Source organism: Mauremys mutica, chromosome 21 (genome assembly GCF_020497125.1).
Source record: "Mauremys mutica isolate MM-2020 ecotype Southern chromosome 21, ASM2049712v1, whole genome shotgun sequence".
NCBI lineage: Eukaryota > Metazoa > Chordata > Testudines > Geoemydidae > Mauremys > Mauremys mutica.
This window is the reverse complement of record NC_059092.1, coordinates 16,441,425-16,460,416: the sequence shown is the minus strand read 5'-3', so window position 1 is coordinate 16,460,416 and position 18,992 is coordinate 16,441,425. Positions and strand designations below refer to the sequence as shown.

At 53.1% G+C, this 18,992-nt stretch overlaps 3 protein-coding genes across 6 annotated transcripts in view; 2 read left to right on the top strand and 1 right to left on the bottom strand.

Moving 5' to 3' along the window:
• Positions 1-10,378, top strand: part of LOC123354234 (protein-arginine deiminase type-1-like) — a 32,280-nt gene extending 21,902 nt beyond the window's left edge. The window contains exons 9-16 of the mRNA XM_044996060.1: positions 519-642; positions 1,515-1,622; positions 4,018-4,169; positions 6,838-6,982; positions 8,555-8,648; positions 8,736-8,815; positions 9,220-9,345; positions 10,145-10,378. Coding sequence (XP_044851995.1) covers positions 519-642; positions 1,515-1,622; positions 4,018-4,169; positions 6,838-6,982; positions 8,555-8,648; positions 8,736-8,815; positions 9,220-9,345; positions 10,145-10,378 — 1,063 coding nt within the window. The remainder of the gene's footprint in view (positions 1-518; positions 643-1,514; positions 1,623-4,017; positions 4,170-6,837; positions 6,983-8,554; positions 8,649-8,735; positions 8,816-9,219; positions 9,346-10,144) is intronic.
• Positions 1-18,992, bottom strand: part of LOC123354232 (protein-arginine deiminase type-2-like) — a 162,121-nt gene that overhangs the window by 140,196 nt on the left and 2,933 nt on the right. For all 3 annotated transcript variants that reach the window (XM_044996054.1, XM_044996053.1, XM_044996055.1), the window contains exon 2: positions 11,967-12,322. The gene's annotated coding sequence lies outside the window, so the exon portion shown is untranslated. The remainder of the gene's footprint in view (positions 1-11,966; positions 12,323-18,992) is intronic.
• LOC123354233 (protein-arginine deiminase type-3-like) overlaps positions 16,805-18,992 on the top strand; it is a 38,072-nt gene continuing 35,884 nt past the window's right edge. The window contains exon 1 of one of the 2 annotated variants that reach the window (XM_044996058.1): positions 16,805-16,997. In XM_044996058.1, coding sequence (XP_044851993.1) covers positions 16,906-16,997 — 92 coding nt within the window. In that variant the 5' untranslated portion in view covers positions 16,805-16,905. The remainder of the gene's footprint in view (positions 16,998-18,992) is intronic. The other variant, XM_044996059.1, reaches the window with a different exon arrangement.

Here is an 18,992-nt window from a genome sequence, read left to right as displayed (position 1 = left end):
AGCTCAGAAAATCACAGAGGGAACATGCGTATCACACTCACACCCTGTGCTATGCATCCCGGTACAAAGGCCTGTATGCAGGAGAACAACCTTCTACTGCTACCAACTAACAGACTTGCTCCTTTAGTTCAAGTAGCACAGGTGTGTGTACTACGGAGCCGAAGATTTTCCTTGAGTATTGTCCTCGCCCACCCCGCACCCCCCCGACAATCTAGCCCAGTCTGCAGGGGAAGAGTGTTGCAGGCTTGGTCTCCTGTTCTCCCCGGGTCCCAGTGGTGAAGAACCTGGACCTGCTGCCACTGACATCCACTGAAACAGGATGAGGATCAAGGCCCCTCCATTTGTCACGCTGCCGTTTTGCAAAGTTTCTCCTTCCACAGGGCACAGTTTAGCTCCTGTGGAAGGAGGAAGCACAGGGCACAGTTTGGTTTCTGGCTGGGTCCCTGTGACCCTTTCTCCGTAACGAATTGACCCCTCTGCTCCATTTAGGTTCCTCTCTTTACTCATTTTCCTTCCAGCATTGAGAGAGGCTCAAACCCTAATGGGGACTTTTTGGAGGCTATGAGAGCCCTGGTGAGGAAAGCCAACTGCAAGCTGACCGTCTGCCCTGAGGTCGAAAACCGGCGCGACCGCTGGATCCAGGTAATAATACGTGGCTCTTACCTAGCACTTTTCACCAGTAGATCCAAAAACGCTTGATCATGATCTCCATTTTACAGATGGGGAAACTGAGGCACAGGGCGGCAAAGCCCAAGCTCACCCAACAGGCCAGGGATGAACCCAGGTCTTCCAAGTCCCAGGCCAGTGCTCTGGCCAGTAGATCCCACTGCCACTCAGAGTAGCGTATCACTGTGTCACCACGGCTTCCTCAAACCCCGAACCAAGCCAACAGGGATTAGGAGCCTTACCTGGGGCCAGAATCAAATAAATAAAAACTGGCGACATTCATCAGTAGGTGGCGTTTTGATCAGCGGTTGGACACTATGTCCATCAGGACTCTACAAATGACGCCAGATAGGTAGCTGGACCCTGCCAACCCCCCCTTCGCTGTCTCAGCAATGACTCTCTCAGCTGGCATTACCCAGGGCATGGTTTTCCAGGCCCTGGGGGAGAAAGGAAAACCACGCTCTCTCGTCATGGGGGGTCTATTTCATATTCGTGAGCCTCCGCTTAGCTAACGCAGCCTGAAGGGAAAGGATGAGGGTTCCTAGGCCCTGCAGGAACAGCGTGGATCAAGGATGGGATTGAAGGAGGAGACAGCAAGGTCTGGCGTGAGTGGGTATGATAGGCCCCTCTGGAGGTGCTGGCACCCTCAGCTACGTGTGCAGGTTCGCACTGTAGCAGCTCTGGAGACTTGCAGTTCAATCCCTAGCGTGTCCACCACCAGGGCAACCATCACCCAAACACCCCCCCCCCACACGCACGCTTAGCCCACCCCACACATTCCCGCTAGTCAGTGACTGATAGCGCTGCTGCTGCTAAGAGACCTCCTGCCCGCTTTCTCCCCACAACAGGACGAGATGGAGTTTGGCTACGTGGAGGCTCCCCACAAGATGTTCCCCGTGGTCTTCGACTCCCCCCGGGACAGAGGCCTGAGGGATTTTGCCTTTAGAAGGATTCTGGTTTGTAACTATTTTTTGAAATGGCCGAGAACAGACTCTCTCCAGGGTGTTCCTGATCCTGGGGTGAGGTTTGGCCGCTCAGGGTCATCCCATCTCCTGGAACTCACCGCCCTGGAGAGGGGATGTTGCTCATTTGGGGTCTGCTTGGAGGGTTCCTTCTGGCTTTGGCGAGTTTACTCGTCGGGTGTCTAACATGTGCAGATTAGAAGCTCTAAATGCAGAAGCACCGTTCAGCACAAGTTAATTACAGCACACGGCCGATAAGCAACTAGCATCCATTAAAGAGCCACTGCTCTAACCCTCCGAAAAAACCTGGTGCTTGCAATAGATGGGTCAGACAATCAAACACAGGCAGCAGTCTCCTTTTGCTTACCTCCATTGTACAGGGCCACATCCCCCAGGTTAGTCTTTGATGTCCCAGTTTGATGCCAGAGGACGGAATCACTCGTGTTTTACATCTGGCTTCACTCCCTGCAAGGCCTGAACCTACAGACTCGGCAGAAGAGTTTGCCCTGGGCGGCTGGTTCTAAGCAATGCCAACCATCAACCACTATGTCCTGTCCCCCCAAGCCTTTCTGCATAGACTTCTCGCTGGAAAAGACACCTCTCTCTTACTGCAACAGAGCCATCCTCCAGAAAGGGCTGGAGCCCGGCTGTTCAAGGATTAATCCAAACAGCACTTCACTGAACACAAGACCGAGCCCTGTGCAAAGTTAGAAGCAGAATCACTTTGCTCTTTCCTTTCGCACTTATGTTACACAAAGCAGAGGCCTGGCCACTCTTACCTGAGCGGGGTGTTTGTGTGCGTTTGTCTGCGATGCTCCAGACCCAGGCGCATTTTGCGAGCGGAGACTGTACTAACTTTCTACATCCTATGATAGGAGGAAGGGGGCTTGTGTCTATGAATCTTTATACCCTCCCATCCAGCACTGCCTGTGCCAGGAACACAGCACCACAACCTCCCACTGAACCTGCCCCACATTCGCTTGGCCTCATATTCTTGGCTGTTGTCTTCGAATGTTCATGGGCGGTTGGTGCTGGGGGCTCCATATTCCTTCCTCGCCTGGGGACGCTAAGGGGGCCACTTGTTTTGATGGCTAAAACAAAAACACTTTTTTAAAAAAAAAGGTAGGGGAGGGAATCCCGGGGTGGGGGGGGGGAAGATCCATTGGAGGGGGATGATTGGAGGAAACTAAAAAGGGGGTGGAGTCAAGGGACTATAAAACTGATCTCCAAGAGCTGCAAGAGTTAGTTCAGATTGGAGCAGGGGGGAAGCGTGTGATGAATTTTTGTGTGTGTGTATATCAATTATTTGCTGTCCGTCATGAAGATGATAAAGAGTCAGTGGGGCAATGAAAGCGTGAGAGCGACTCTACAGCCTGGTGCTTGGAGCACATCCAGAGGATGAGGGAGATAAAAGTTTAGCTCCCTGTTCTAATGACTCATTTAATTAGTTCTACAGAGGGGAACAGCAAGGGGGGGATGACAAAGAAAGAAAACTGTCCCTGTGGCTCAGAGCTAGGCTGCTGTCTAGCAAGGTGAGAAACCTAAGTTCAAATCCCTTCTCTACGGCAGGCAAAGCAGGGCACTAAACCTACATTTCTCAGGTCCTGGGCTGGGAGCTATAAGGAGACAAGCTGCTCCTCTGTATTTTGTGAATCTTGGCTTCTTGTTAAAATGCCCAAAATTGAATGAAAATTGGAATCAGGTCAAAGGAAACACATCACCCAACCCCCCTCACAATGTTTTGACTTTTCGATTCACCACAAATGCTGAAAAATCTTCGTTTTCAGTTCAACCCGAAACAGCCCTTTTTTCCATTTTCTTTGGAATTGCCAGTGAACCGAAAAATCCATCATCTGCCCAGCTGTACTCATCAGCCCTTCTCGGCTAGTCACCAGAGGGAGTCAGAGAGCCATGCTGGACCAGTGGGGCTTAAACTAGCCCAGCCCAGCTATTTCTCCGATTGCTTCTTGCTGCCTTACACCCCTCCCCAGCTGGGAATAAAAGTCCAGAACACCTGGCAATGGATGCCACTTCAGGGAGGTGCCCAAGTGTGAATCTAGATCTAGTGTGATTTGGTTTCACAAAGGAGGTTGCATGCTTACCCTCCAATGATAGGTTTTATTGGGGTGAGGAGCTATTGGTTGAAAGGAACAGCACCCCCTCCTGGCAGGGTTAGGAGAGGAGGGGATTTCCTTGCCTGGAAGGAAGGCTGGCTCCTCTGCTCTTCCACATGCCCAGCCTGGGTGAGGATTATTTTAGACAGGCAGGTCAAGCCTTTAGCACATGCTCTGACAGCAGCTCCGCGGGCGCAGGCAGGATTGCAGCTCATCACCGCAATGAACAGCGCATCTAACTGGACGGTGCGTTGTGTTGTTCTTGTCCCCGAAAGGGCCCTGATTTTGGCTACGTGACCCGAGTACCTTCTCACGGACACGTCTCCAACCTCGACTCCTTTGGCAATCTGGATGTCAGCCCTCCGGTGACTGTCCAAGGGAAGACGTACCCGCTGGGAAGGATCCTCATCGGAAGCAGCTTGCCCAGGTGAGGGAGGCGCGTGAGTTGGGACTTTTAGGCCTCCTACACTGAGGTCTTGGTGTGAGAGAGGATTAAAGGTGCAGCTAGCGGAATAAAGGCGCCGGGGAGGAGAGCACCCGAGTGGGGAGATGGAGGGGAAATTTGCAGATGCAGGTAAGTTAATAGCTCACTACTAATGTCTGCAGTGGTGCAACCTTTCCCTACAACCAACACTGTCAGCTTGCTGCTGAATTGCTGCTTGAGCCTTGAAAACAGCAGAGAGAATTTTCATGTTCCCTCTGCTGTCTGTCACTTCAGCTGCTTCGGGTCTGTTAGCCTCTCCTTAACATGGAAGAAGTTTTTTTAAACCACGGGGAGATGCAACATCTGAGCCCCCTTCTGCACAGAGACATTAATGAAATCAGAGGAACTTACACACACCCCAACTGCCTCTAAGAGGCAAAGGCTTTATCATGCAATGGGAGGGGATGGGCAGCACGATCACACCCTGCTGTTTCTAGCTAGATACCCATGCTTATATGGCTCCCGTATCACAGTATCTGAGCATCTCACAGTCTTTGATGTATTTATCCTCACAATGCCGCCCGGCTATAGCCCCATTTTACAGAAGGAGAATTGAGGCAGGGAGAGCCAAGGTGACTTGCCCAGGGTCACAGGGGATGATTGTGGCAGAGCAGGAAGCTAAAGGCTGGTCAGCCCAGACTGGCGTCTGAACCACCAGGCCATCCTGCCCCATTGGCCAGTATTGCCCCTCGTTTCAGTGGAGCACGCTTCAGTGGCCTGCAGTTTGAACACACAACCTTAGGCGCCAGCCATCCCCAGAGCTAATAGACTCGATGACCCTGGAGCGCACGTGATAGAACATGGTAGCAGCAGGGGAGGAGCCTTATCTAATCCAACCGCCCTGAGTTACAGGAATGGGAAGTCTCCTGGAACGTTCTTATTTAACTAGCTCCTGAGGTCACGTTTGCTCAGAGATGTGCATCTCCCAGCACCACCTCCAGGTGTTCTGTCCAAGGGAGCAGGTCACGGCTCACCTCACCACCTCCATTGTCACCAGCCTGTGTAGCTAGATAATATACTTACAGTGTGGGCTGGTGGATAGTGAAGCATAAGTGGAGGAAGAAGTGATTCCACCTACTTTCGTTATATGGACAGAGAATAGGATCCCTGCTTGCCGACCTAGGAGACACCTGTTATCCCACCAAGAAAGCATTCTGCTTCGAATCCGCCCTTTGAATGAAGCTGAGCCGAGCGCAGCCCAGCAAGGGCTGCTGGGACACTCTCAGCAAGCTGGCAGCTCTGCAGTACCACTAGATTCTGGTGACACTGTCAGTACCAGGGTCTGGAAGAACAATCCTGCTTCCTGCTGCGGAAGAATTCACCAGCCATGATGCTTGGCTCAAGGAAGGACCAGAGTGGAAGTCTGGGTTTTTATATCCCCACACTTAGAGTTGGAGCTGACCTCCGTGACTTTAGAATGGCTTAACCCAGGGGTAGGCAACCTATGGCACGCGTGCTGAAGGCGGCACACAAGCTGATCTTCAGTGGCACTCACACTGCCCGGGTCCTGGCCACTGGTCCGGGGGGCTCTGCATTTTAATTTAATTTTAAATGAAGCTTCTTAAATATTTTAAAAACCTTATTTACTTTACATACAACAATAGTTTAGTTACATATTATAGACTTTTAGAGAGACCTTCTAAAAACGTTAAAATGTATTACTGGCACGCGAAACCTTAAATTAGAGTGAATAAATGAAGACTCAGCACACCACTTCTGAAAGGTTGCCGACCCCTGGCTTAACCCAAACCCCCTGATTGGGACACTGCCAAACGATGGAGACATTTGGAACTGAGTTCTGCAGCTTCGGGCCATTTCCCAGTTCGAGCAATGGAAATAGGATTGATCTGCGACCCTTCCTTGCTCTGAGTCACACTGAGATGGATAGTGCCATTGATCCGAGTGGGACGGCTAGCATGGATAAGTGCTACTCAGGGGGCTAAGAGTAGGACCTAAATTCCCCATATAATAAAGTCATTCGAACTCCACTGTGCATGTCAGCCTATTAGAGATCAAAGTTAAAATATAGAGTTTACGGGCTTGATTCCCCATTGGCTTGCACCCCATGCAGGATCATTTCCCCCAGCGCATGGGTGCAAGCTGCTACCATTCTGATGTCTACCGCCATTTTGCACTGGTGGGACTGACCCCACAGACAGCAGGGCAAGGGAGAGGCAGGCTTTAAACGGCTCAGAAAAGGTTAAACGCCTGGAGTGAGTGGAGGCTGGTTTGCTGTGCCCCGAAAGACTGGTGACTGGAACTCAGCAGCTGTTCCGGGCAGCCAGTGTTAGGTGGTTCAGCTAAAACAAGAGGGCTGAGATGTGCTTTGCGTGATAAAGAGCCCTGCTTTACAAAGGAGTCTGTTCACTGAGATAAACACCCCCCACCCCACCCCATGAATCTGGCGCGGCATTTACGTGGGGCATTCAATGGAATAGCATTAAAAGAACAAACTCAGGCATTTGGAGAGGTCAGACAAAGGCATTGTCTCAGAAGAGCAGAGCATTGGCTATTTTTATCAAAACAAAGCTAGTTACAAGGGAGGATCGGGAGTCGGGACTTCTGGGGCTTATACCAACGCCTATGTTCTCCCCTCCATCTGAGTTCCCAGGTCGGGCGGCTGGAGGATGACAAAGGCCATCAGGGACTTTCTCTATGCCCAGAAGGTGCAGCCCCCCGTGGAGCTCTACTCTGACTGGCTGAGTGTGGGTCACGTCGACGAATTCCTGAGCTTTGTCCCAGCCCCCGATAGGAAGGTACCACTCACCAGGTGACGTTTCTAACCAGCCCTTCCCTCCCTTCCAGTCAGGCTTGGCGCTTGGAGAGCATTCTTCATCTGCGGCTCTGGAAGCAATTTACAGAGGTTGGGGAGCATTCCTCCCATTTGCTTGATGGGGACATCGAGGCAGAGGGGAGGGGAAAGTGATTTGCCCGAGGTCAGACGGTGAGTCTGTGGCAGAGCTGGGAATAGAAAATGCATCTCCTACTTCCCAGTTTGGTGCCCTACCTACTAGACTGTACTGCCTCCTTTTAGAGAGGGAGAAGTCACAGAACATGTGTCTAGAATAGTTACACTCTTGCAGCAACTTAGATGCACTTTTGGCTGTGTTCCTGTTATTGTGGGCTTGCATAACCCTCTCCACACATACTTTGAATTCCTCTAGTGCCTTTCACCTGAGACTCTCAATGCTCTCTGTACACATCAAATAAGCCCCGCAAGCCCTCTGTTAGGATGGGTAAATAGCATTGCCATTTTACAGGTTAGGGAAACTGAGGCAGAGGAAGTGACTTGGCTGAGATGACACACTGACTTACCTCAGAGGCCAGCGTCATGTAATAATAATATCTATTTTTAACAGAAAGTCTCTTTGCCTCTGTTACCTGATTCTCTTTGGGACCTTGTACAGCTCCAAGCACATGGCTGCATCCTGGTTCTGCGATCGTCCCACTCAGCAGAACCAGGCTCGTTACACTTCTGGTTCCAAATGCGGATTTTCAGCCGCAATTGCCTTTCATTTTTCTCATGCTTCCATGAGGGAAAAAAGCTTCCAATTCCCTGAAATTCCACCATCTCTTATCATTTCGGGGGGTGGGGGCTGGAAGAAATCACATGAAATGAAGAGGAATGTTCTAGGAAGTTTGGGTCAGAGGCACATGATTTTAATTGTATTTCAGTCATTTGAGCATTGGCCCGTTAAGCCCCGGGTTATGAGTTCAATCCTTGAGGGGGCCATTTAGGGATCTGGGGTAAAAATCTGTCTGGGGATTGGTCCTGCTTTGAGCAGGGGGTTGGACTAGAGCCCTCCTGAGGTCCCTTCCAGCCCTGATATTCTATGATTCTAGTAGTGCTGGAACCCCCCTGTAACTGGGGGCCAGCTGTACCAGCTCAAAGTGACAGATAGCCCGGCCCCAATTCATTAGCGATCTAGATAAGGCAGGTGGGGTGGAACAGGCGGAGCTGAGGCTAGAACCCACGTCTGCTGATTCCCAGGCCCTTGCCTGGATGTATGAGACCAGGCAGCCTCCTGTGAGGGCCCTTCTTGGCCCCAATTTCCCCACTGCTGCTTCCATTGGTTCCGCTCCTGCAGAGATAGCAACAGGGGACACTCTAGTGTAGACAGGATTCTGGCAGCCTCTGGTGTTCTCCCCATGCTCAGAGCAGGTCTGAGTGAAGGAACGCATCAAGAGCCGGTGAACACCAGTGCCTCGGCTGCATGAGCTCTCCCACCATTGTGTCACCAGGGAGGCAGAACCAGGGAGATGGGAGATCTCGGAGGGAGAAGTCTAATGGAGACAAGGCCAGACACTGACTGACTCTCTCCGTTAAGGGTTTCCGGCTGCTCTTGGCCAGCACTGATGCCTGCTACAAGCTGTTCAAGGAGAAACAAAGAGAGGGGTATGGCAATGCGGCCCAGTTTGCCGGTGAGTGGCTCAGTCAGGACGCCTTTGGCACTCACAGAGGCCGGCCGGCCGGTGGGTCTCACTTGCTGTATTCCTTTCCTCCCCCAGGGCTGGAGAACGTGCAGACCATAACAATAGACGAGATGCTGGCTGATAAGACCCTGAGGAGTGACAGTCAATACGTGCAGGTAGGCGTGGGGAAGAGGGAAGGCCTGAAAAGACCCCAGCAATACCAAATGCAGCACCTTAGAAGTCCTATGGCTCCTCCCTTATTGAAGGAGCCTGCATCCTCCTGCAGCCTGAACACAATAGGCTTTCAAGCAGGTTCCTCATGGAGTTGCTATGTTGTGTCCAGTTGCTTCAAGCTGATAACAGAGATGGACAGTACAGTGATTCCTGACAACATCTAGAAGGGGTAGAACATTTGCCCTGGGACATTAACGTATCCCAATAAAACTCCGCATACAGACTCCGGGGTTCCCTGCGCGTTTGTCGCTGCAAATCATGAGCAGCAGAAATACAGCGCTTTTGCTCCACTCTTCCCAACTGGCCCGTAGTCACCTCCCTTCTCTCCAATCCTCTCTTTCCCCAGAGTTGCATTGACTGGAATCGACATACCCTTAAGGAGGAGCTGGGACTGACTGAGCAAGACATCATTGATATCCCTCAGCTGTTTGTGCTGAACGGTTCTCGAGCGGACGCTTTCTTCCCAGACATGGTGAGGGGACCGTCCTGCTCGTGCAGTTGCTTCTCATTTCTGCTCCATCTTCTGCACGGCCCGTCAGACTCCTATTCCCCACTTTGCTTTGCCCTGCCAAGCACTCAGTCCTTATCTTCCATAATTTCCCTCGCTTTCTCCTTTCCTCTGGTGACCTCCTGGATCTCATTCAGCGCCTATGCCGTCAGAGAATGGGTCTCAGACAGGAAGCGAGACCTCCCCGCTAAATGCAGGAAGGTTGAAAGGAGAGCTGAGCAAATGACAGATTTTTCGGTTATGTGGCGATTTAGAAAAGTCAGGGAGAAAACGGTTTTGGGTCGGACCAAAAAGAAAATTATTGATGTTTCAGCACAGAGTAAAAAACAATGGTTGAGGGGTTGAAGCAAAGGTTTTGTTCCACTTGAAATGTTTCATTTTGATTTGGATCAATTTTTAATTTTTGAAAAACAACTTAAAAATAAAATGAACGGAAATTTCAAAGCAAAGAGCTGTTTCAAAATGAAAAACGGAAACATTTCCATGAGGAAAATCGCAAAATGAAAAGTTTTGATTTTGGGGGGATTAAAGATTTCTTTTTAAATGAACAATTCTGTGAAATCAACACAAATTCATAAAACATTTCAGTGTCACTGAATCTGCATTTTTTAGTTTAAAAAAAAAGGTTTTGGTTGAATAATTGAGCCCAGCTCTAGCTAAGAGGATAGGACACAAGCGGTGGTTACATGTAAAACACTGAAGAGATGCCCTCGTGGGACCACGTCTGGCTGTTGTCCATCTGTCCCTTTTCTCCTGGCTGCAGGTGAACATGATCGTCTTGGGGAAACACCTGGGCATCCCGAAGCCGTTTGGGCCAATCGTCGACGGGCGCTGCTGCCTGGAAGAGAACGTTCGCTCCCTGCTGGAGCCGCTGGGCCTGGTCTGCATCTTCATCAATGACTTTTTCTCCTACCACACTCTACTAGGGGAGATCCATTGCGGCACCAACGTCCTCAGGAAACCCTTCTCCTTCAAGTGGTGGAACATGATGCTCTGAGCAGAGGGGGTGAAACCCCAACCCGCTGCTCAGGACTTTTGCCAGACAAGGGAACATGGGACCAAGCTGATGCTAACGAACTCTGGATAAGGGCTCCTGGAATCTGGCAATCTAAGAAGTTTTGTAAATAAAGCAAACACCATCGAAGGAAGCCCTAGCCCCTAAGCTACAAGCTCTTTCTAGCATGCCAGTCCTTCATTGCTCTAACACACCTGTTCCTGCCACTGCAATTGGAGCTCAGGTGCTCTTTGGAGGTGCATGTTAATCACAGCTACGCATACAAAGTGGTGCAGAATGCACAGCTGCACGGCCCAATGATTACTTTGCATTTTAATATCCACCACAAACTACAGCGGATCCTGCTTCAGAGCTTGGCGTTTTAGCCATAAGCCTGGCCTCCCCTCCCCCCCACAAAGCCTACCTCTGTATCAGTTTCAAAACCTACTGACGTTTCAGTATTATGGTCTCCGATTGGGGAGGCCAAACTAGGGAGCCAGGTCTCTTATTCCCAGCGCTACAAGTGGCCTGCTGTTTGAACATGGGCAAGTCACTTCCTCTCTGTGTGTCCGTCTGTAAAATACTTCCCCTCCTTCATATGGTGCTTTGAGATCCAGGGCTGAGAAGCACCAATGGTCATGCAACGTATTAGTTTTAAACTGTATATCCTGAGATCCAAGGAGAAAACATCTTTCCCCCTAACTTCCCTGGCAGGGCAGTGATTTTTAACTGTCATAAAATCTCATTAAGGGTTTGCACTGCTTCTGGCTTGGTGTTGCAGAAGGCCTGCTTAGGGCAGCACAGTACGTGACCGCACAGTCAGAATGTGGGCATTGCAACTAGCTTCCAGGGCTTTCTCCAAATGTCTCCTGTTTCCCATGTATTCTTCCATGTTGGATTCTGGATGTTGTAAATTGTTGGTAAGAGCTAATTTATTAATTACTAACTTGTCTTGAGTGTATTTGCCCCTTATTGGCACACAGGGTGGATTATCAACAGGATTTGAACTCATGACCTTCAACTGCAAAGCAGAAATCGCTGCCACTTGAACCACAGCACGAGCTCTAGCAGCTAATAGCAGCAGTGTGACTCTTTGGGGGTTCACCCACAGCAGTAAGGGGTTGCGTCACCAGCCTCCCTGAAACCCTGAATGCCTCTGTTCTATGCTACTTTGGGTCAAAGCCCTGACCCCAGCCACACTATAACCTCACCATGGCTTCTCCCAGCCTGGGTACTCCTGGCAGAGTGACCCCAACAAACCTTCCAGTCCCAAGTCTCCCCCAAACCACATCCCCCCCACCCCGTACTGAGTCCAGTCCTTTGCCTGGACCCGCACAACAGTTCTCAAGTTCGCTGTCTCCAAAGAGACAGAGCCCACCCCAGCCTGTTAGTTTGGCTGAGGACTCACACTAAGACACAGCTCTGAGCTGGTTTTGTAACAAAACACAAGTAAGTTTATGAACGAAGAACACAGGCGTAAGCGATTACGAGCGTGAGTGAAAGAGATAGGGACGGTTACTAACAAAACATGCTTCCTGGCGAGTAAAACGTAGCAACTTACAGTCGTGGCCAACGCAGTTTCCTTACCTACCTCAAGCTCTCAGCATCCCTGGTCCTCCAGACTAGGTGTCCCAACTCTGATCAGCTTGAAGGGTGTCGCACCTGTCGCATCCCCCTCAGTCACGGGTGACAAAATGGCTTTTGCCTCAGCCTAGATCTTCCCAAAGTTCAGTTGTTGCTTTGCATTTTAATAGTCACCAGTCGTAGTTTTCCTCCACCACAAGCCTCAGTTGTTCCTGGGGGTGCCACCTCCATCCCCCGTTGGAGGGGTGCTCCATGGTCATCTTCCCCCGCTTGCTCGCCTGATGGTTTTGTTTACCTTGCATGCAAACGTGCTTTTTCATTGTCTCAGGTTCCTCTGGCTTCGTTTACACTGGAGACCAGGACCTGCGAAACAACATTCCTTAGAATCATAGAATCTCAGGGTTGGAAGGGACCTCAGGAGGTATCTAGTCCAACCCCCTGCTCAAAGCAGGACCAATTCCCAACTAAATCATCCTTGGGCTAGGGCACACTGGGCTTAGGCCCGGTCTGCCAAACACATCTGAGGAGCGGATTTCCAGCCCACCTCTCTAATTCGATATGCGCAGCCCAGACACACACGAATGGCCAGCGCGTTCCCAGTGTGCCTACGACACATCATCCGAGACCTTCTAGCTTCAGATGATGACAACACCGAGATGGGCAATGAGTGTGCCAGGCCTGAGGAGAGCAGTGGGGCTCCCTGGGCCAGTTATCCTCTAGGTTGCTGCTCCGCTAGAGAGGGGCGTGACGCGCCTAGCCAGCGTGCCACACAGCTCGCTGCAGGAGAGCTGCACTCCGGTTCAGACGGTGCTCAAGGGAGGAAGTGAAAAGGGACCTCCCAGGACTGGCTGCTGGGGGACAACGCTCATTTAACAGCAAGCTCCAGCAGGGTGTTATAGCCTCCCTCCCACTCAGTGGGGCCTAAATCACTGGATGCACCGTGGACTTCAAGCCATTTCTCTGCCTTTATTAAATCATCTCCATTCCCAGGCAGCCTCAGGAGCGAGAGCTCTTGCTCCCCAGCAGAGACTGGTCTGCCCTGAGTGGGGCAACCAGACAGCAAGTGTGAAAAATCAGGACAGGGGGTGGGGGGTAATAGGAGCCTATATAAGGAAAAAGGCTCCAAAATCGGGACTGTCCCTATAAAATCGGGACATCTGGTCACCCTAGCCCTTAGCAACATCATGCAGGGGGCGGAATTGCAACCCTGATCGTTGTACAAGCCAATCGCTTTCATGCCATTTCCCCAGGAGAATGAGGTGCTGCTGATGTAATGGTCCTGGACGCAATCCTCACAATGAAGATGTTGTTCAGTACGATTTGTGCAGGGCCTTTCAGAACCCCTGGAATTTCAGTATCAAGTTTTCCAATGAAGAAATGCCTACCGTTTCCAGGACGCTCTTTCAGGAGCGACACCCTGATTAGTCTTGCCACTTTAGCTATCCAGTGGAGTTACTTTAGATTAGCAGTGCCCCCAGCCCTGGAGCTCTGGGCACCGCGGCCCCCGGCTCCCAGCCCTGGAGCTCTGGGCACCACGGCCCCCGGCCCGCAGCCCTGGAGCGCTGGGCACCACGGCCCCCGGCCCGCAGACCTGGAGCGCTGGGCACCACGGCCCCCAGCTCCCAGCCCTGGAGCGCTGGGCACCACAGCCCCGGCCCTGGAGCGCTGGGCACCACAGTCCCCTACCCACAGCCCTGGAACGCTGGGCACCGCGGCCCCCGGCCCCCAGCCCTGGAGCGCTGGGCACCATGGCCCCCGGCCCCCAGCCCTGGAGTGCTGGGCACCGCGGCCCCCGTCCCGCAGCTCTGGAGCGCTGGGCACCATGGCCCCCGGCCCGCAGCCTGGAGCGCTGGGCACCGCGGCCCCCGGCCCCCAGCCCTGGAGCGCTGGGCACCATGGCCCCCGGCCCGCAGCCTGGAGCGCTGGGCACCGCGGCCCCTGGCCCGCAGCCCTGGAGCGCTGGGCACCGCGGCCCCCAGCCCGCAGCCTGGAGCGCTGGGCACCATGGCCCCCGGCCCCCAGCCCTGGAGCGCTGGGCACCGTGGCCCCCAGCCCTGGAGCGCTGGGCACCATGGCCCCCGGCCCGCAGCCCTGGAGCGCTGGACACCGCGGCCCCCAGCCCGCAGCCTGGAGCGCTGGACACCGCGGCCCCCGGCGCTGGAGCACCTGGCGGGCAGCCCGAGCACCCCCAGTGCTGGGTGCTCCATCCCCTCCAGCCCCGGAGCGCTGGGTGGGCCCCTGTGCTGACTGGCTCCAGCACCAGCCCCAGCTGCCCTGAGACCCGGCCTGCCGGCCCGCCGTAGCCCTGCCCCCAGCCCCCTTTGGGGACGAGGAGCAGCCTGGGCTGGAGCTATGTGGGAAGAGCGGGAAGCAGGAGGGGGCCTCGGGGCAGAGCGTGGGCAGGGCCAGGCCTGGCTGGTCGGTGACGCTCAGCTTCCCCCGGCCCGCGATACCCGCCGCCCATGGCGGAGTTCCCTGTCACTGGTCCCTGTTGCAGCGCGAGGAGGGCGTAGATAATTCAGCCAAGACTGAAGGACGCTTGACAAACTGGCTGAGCTTGACTGTGGTGACCAGAGCTGAGCCTGAGAGCTCACCACAGGCAGCTTTCAAAGCACTTAAGTCCTATTTTCAAAAGTGACTTACGCATGCGGGCCCAGATCCCCAGCGATATTCAGGCACTAGCCCAGAGGTGGGCAGACTACGGCCTGTGGGACCCTCCTGCCCGGCCCCATAGCGCCTGGCCCAGGAGGCTCGCCCCTGGTCCCTCCCGCGCTGTTCCCGCTCCCCCGCAGGCTCAGCTCGCTCGCTCTACCCCCGGTGCAGTGCTCTGGGCTGCGAGCTCCAGCCACCGGTGCTCCAGGCAGCGTGATAAGGGGGCAGGGGAGTTCGGGGTGATGGTCAGGGGGCGGGGTGTGGATAGGGGTCAGGGCGGTCAGAGGGCAGGGAATGGGGGTTGGATAGAGGGCAGGGGAGTTTGGGGTGATGGTCAGGGGGCAGGGGTGTGGGTAGGGGCTGGGTGGTCAGAGGCAGGGAATGGGGGTTGGATAGAGGGCAGGGGAGTTTGGGGTGATGGTCAGGGGGTGGGGGTGTGCATAGGGGTCGGGGCGGTCAGAGGGCAGGGAATGGGGGGGTTGGATAGAGGGCAGGGGAGTTTGGGGTGATGGTCAGGGGGCGGGGGTGTGGATGGGGGCGGGGCGGTCAGAGGGCAGGGAATGGGGGTTGGATAGAGGGCAGGGGAGTTCAGGGTGATGGTCAGGGGGCAGGGTGTGGATGGGGTCGGGGCGGTCAGAGGGAAGGGAACGGGGGTTGAATCGGGGCAGGAGTCTGGGGGGGGCAGTCAGGAAGGGGGGGTTGGATGGGGTGGTGGCGGGCAGTCAGGGGAAGGGGTTCTGGGGGCAGTCAGGGGACAGGGAGCTGGTGGTGGTGGTGGATGGGGTAGGGGTCCCGGGGGGCCATCAGGGAACAGCGGGGGTTGGATGGGACAGGAGTCCCATAGGTGGGCTGTCAGGGGGGCGAGAAGTGTGGGGGGGATGCCCCCCTCTCCTAACCGGCCCTCCAATTTCCAAAACCTGATGCAGCCCTCAGGCCAAAAAGTTTACCTCCCCTGCACTAGCCCAGGTCCCATTAACCCACAATGAGACTTAGGCCCTATTTTCAAAATTGTCTTGGGCACTCAGGAGCCTAAAACACTTTGATGCCTTTGAAAACTTCACCCTAAATGCAGTCGCTACAGAATGCTGTGCCAGGCCCTTCTGCTCTGGGCAGTGTGCTAAGCCCTCATGATGCTACTGCTCTAACCTTGAAAGATCGTTAAGGCCAGCCCGTGAGCTGCTAGCCATAATTAATCACTGCTGGGGTTCGTTTGTGAGGCAATGGCTTGGGACAAGGTCTTTTCCCAACAATAAAAGTGTAAACCAAAGATGTTGGAATCTGAGGTTCTCTTTTAGTTCGGTACAAATTCAGCCCTATGCTTTGCTCCCCCAAACACCAGTGCCCCATAGGTAAGACATTATTGTAGCGCGCACACACACACACACACACACACACAAAACTTGGTGCTTTACAAATGCAGGGGAGATATGTTCCCTATCCTGAAGAATTTACAATTTTAATTAAGACAAGGCAAGAAAAACCAAGCCACGCTGGCCTTAATCTGAAAGCTCAGGTGCATGAGCGATGAGGAACAGTGGGCAGCCTAATGGATTGAGCATAGGCCCCGCACTCTCGAAATCAAGTGGCTCAGGCTGGGCACCCAAAATTAGTGAAAATGTAGGCCCAAGCCTCTCTGTGCCTCAGTTTCTCCATCTGTAAAATAGGGACAACTACCTCCCAGGAGTATTGGGGCTTAGCAGAAGATGTAAAGCACTAGATGACCGCTGAGAGTTATTGTTGTTACAGCTTTATAGGAAAGATCATAGACACGTGCCCCCTCCAGTGCGCTCCATGCCCCCTCCAGTGCGCTCCATGGTGGTGAGCGATCAAGTTTGTTTCAGGGTCATGCTAAATATTTTAAGACGCTGGCTCTTCTTACATCTGCAGTTTCTGCTTCCTTGGTGTGCAGGTATGTAAAAGAACCCTACAGTACACGGACACGCAGGCACCAGAGAGGATGCTGATCTGCTCCCAGCCCTGGAGATCAGCAGTACCTTAGATAATTTGTGTTTCCCCAAGATAACCTGTCTCTCTTTCCTCCCATTCTTTCACCTCCTGCTGACCTCTAAACAGCTGATCACAGCAAGCAGAGTTCTGCTTTCACAGTCTGCCCCTCCAATCACCAAGCAGAGATCCTGGAGGTGGGATTACATCTATCTCCAGCTAATCACAGCCCATAGTGGAGAGAGGAGGGGTGGGACACTTGGCCCATGCCTTTTAATCTGATCATGCTGGCTCATCCACTGTAAACAGAGCAGCACAAGAAAGCTTGCAGCTGAGAGAAGGGTACAAACATGTCCCAGCAAAGAACCATACGGCTGTCCTTGCAGCAGCACACTAGCACTGTCTACGTGCTGGGCACAGAAATCTCCATTGACATACATGGGTAAGAAATGTGAGCTTTAATAGCTGGCGGTTCTCTGATCATTTTGATCATGTGGATCTTTACTGGTGTCTGCTTTAAATGGATACTGTTCCCTGGGCTGGGGAAGGTAGGGGGGAAAGTGATGCTAAAAGTAACTCGGAATGAACTCAGCTAGAAATATGTTGTTGTAAACTGAAAAGGATACACTGGGTGCCACCAGCCACATAGCCTGGGAACTATGAAACAGATAAGGGAAGTGGCAGTTTCTACTGGGCTCCAGAAGCACGTTTGTCCTCCCTGGTGCAAAGTGGCCCGGCGCCCCTGAAGGCAGCAGAGCCATGCTGATCTAGCCCAGCTGGGGCTCTGTTTGGTATGCTCTGCACACGCAGTGTTTGTGCAGGCATTATTGTCAGGGACGAATGGCTTGGCTGCAGCACTCTGGCATTCTTTTCGATGCCCAGCTCTCCGCTGGCAGTGCTTGGCTTTTCATACCCATCGCGGCAGTGGCGCAGAGGCCGAGATCGAGGGAGGGGAGATTTTGCTCCAGCTTTCTGGGATGTAATGAGGCTTCCTCACCCCAGCACCCTACCTTGTCTGGAGGGAGGAAGGTCACAGGGTTAATTTACTGACACTAAGGGAAGAGGAGAAAGTTCAGAGGCAGCCTGGTTAAGTGACTTGCTCAGAGCTGTGGAGCAGCAGGGCCGCCCAGAGGAGTCAGGGGGCCAGGGGCAAAGCAATTTTGGGGGCCCCTTCCATAAAAAAAAGTTGCAATACTGTAGAATACTATATTCTCATGGGGGCCCCTGTGGGGCCTGGGGCAAATTGCCCCACTTCCCCCCCCCCCCCCCCCGGGCAGCCCTGTGAAGCAGACCAGTGGCAAAGTCAGGCATTAGAATGGAAACTCTGCAGCTCAGATAGGGGAAGCAGCTTCTTCCAGGGAACTCTTTACCCTCACCTTAGATTGTACGTGTAAGATCTTTAGGGTAGGGGCTCTCTCTTCTTATGTGTACGTACAGCCCCTAGCACAGTGGGGGCCCTGATCCCAGACTGGGGCCTCTGCATGCTACTGTAATACAAATACTTAATAAACGACCCGAATCCGCAGCGCCATCTTTTATGATTTGTATTATGGGGTCGGGAAGGCAGGGGGAATTATTCCTGGTCTGATACCTAGGGCTGTAGGATATCAGGTAAAGTTGCAGTGACTACATTGGAATTGAAGGTGGGGTGAGATCAGAGTGCAGAGCTCCAGGTCTGCCTCCCGATAGACAGACCCACCTGTCTTTATCTGTTATCCCGTAATGTCCCTCCCTCTTCTTCCCTAGAAGTCTGAACATTTGTAGCTGCAACTGCAGCTGAACGCCAGGCTTCCCCATGCAAGGCCCATCTGCAGTTGTGTTTCTCTCCCAGTGGGAAACAGAAAAGCTCTACCTTGTATCACACTTATCTTCAGGTGGGACTCTTCATGATCAGGGAGCAGGTGACCTGAGTTATCCCAGACCTCACCCCGAGGGGAATAAAAAGCCTCTGGAAGCTATTATTCAACACCAGCTGCCTGGCAGGAAGCCAGACATTAAATAACTGAGTGTCTGTCTGATGCAACTTCTTGCTGCCACTTGCAGTCACACAGAGGGTCTACCCAGCTCCCCAGCCTCATGCAGAGCGGCAAGGGCAGCTCTTTGCTGCGGGGTGGCTCCCGGGATGGGATACAGAGCTGTGCATCTCTCTGTCACTGGGTCGCTGGCAGACCAGGTGGCAGCTCAGGTCAGGGACCTGAGGCCTCACCTGAACACTGAGAAATGCACAGCTGGTAACCAGTCTGCCTCACCTGTGCTAGTGTGGTTAAACTAGGCATTAGAGTGATAAATGTGTTTAGTGTTTAGACTTTATGAAGTGCTTGTAAGTTGCTGCCTGCATTAATCTCACTTATCATATCCCTATCCCATGTTATAAGTAAGGCTGTGAGTTTGTCCCTGAGGTCACAGACTCCGTGACTTTCCGTGATCTCTGTGACTT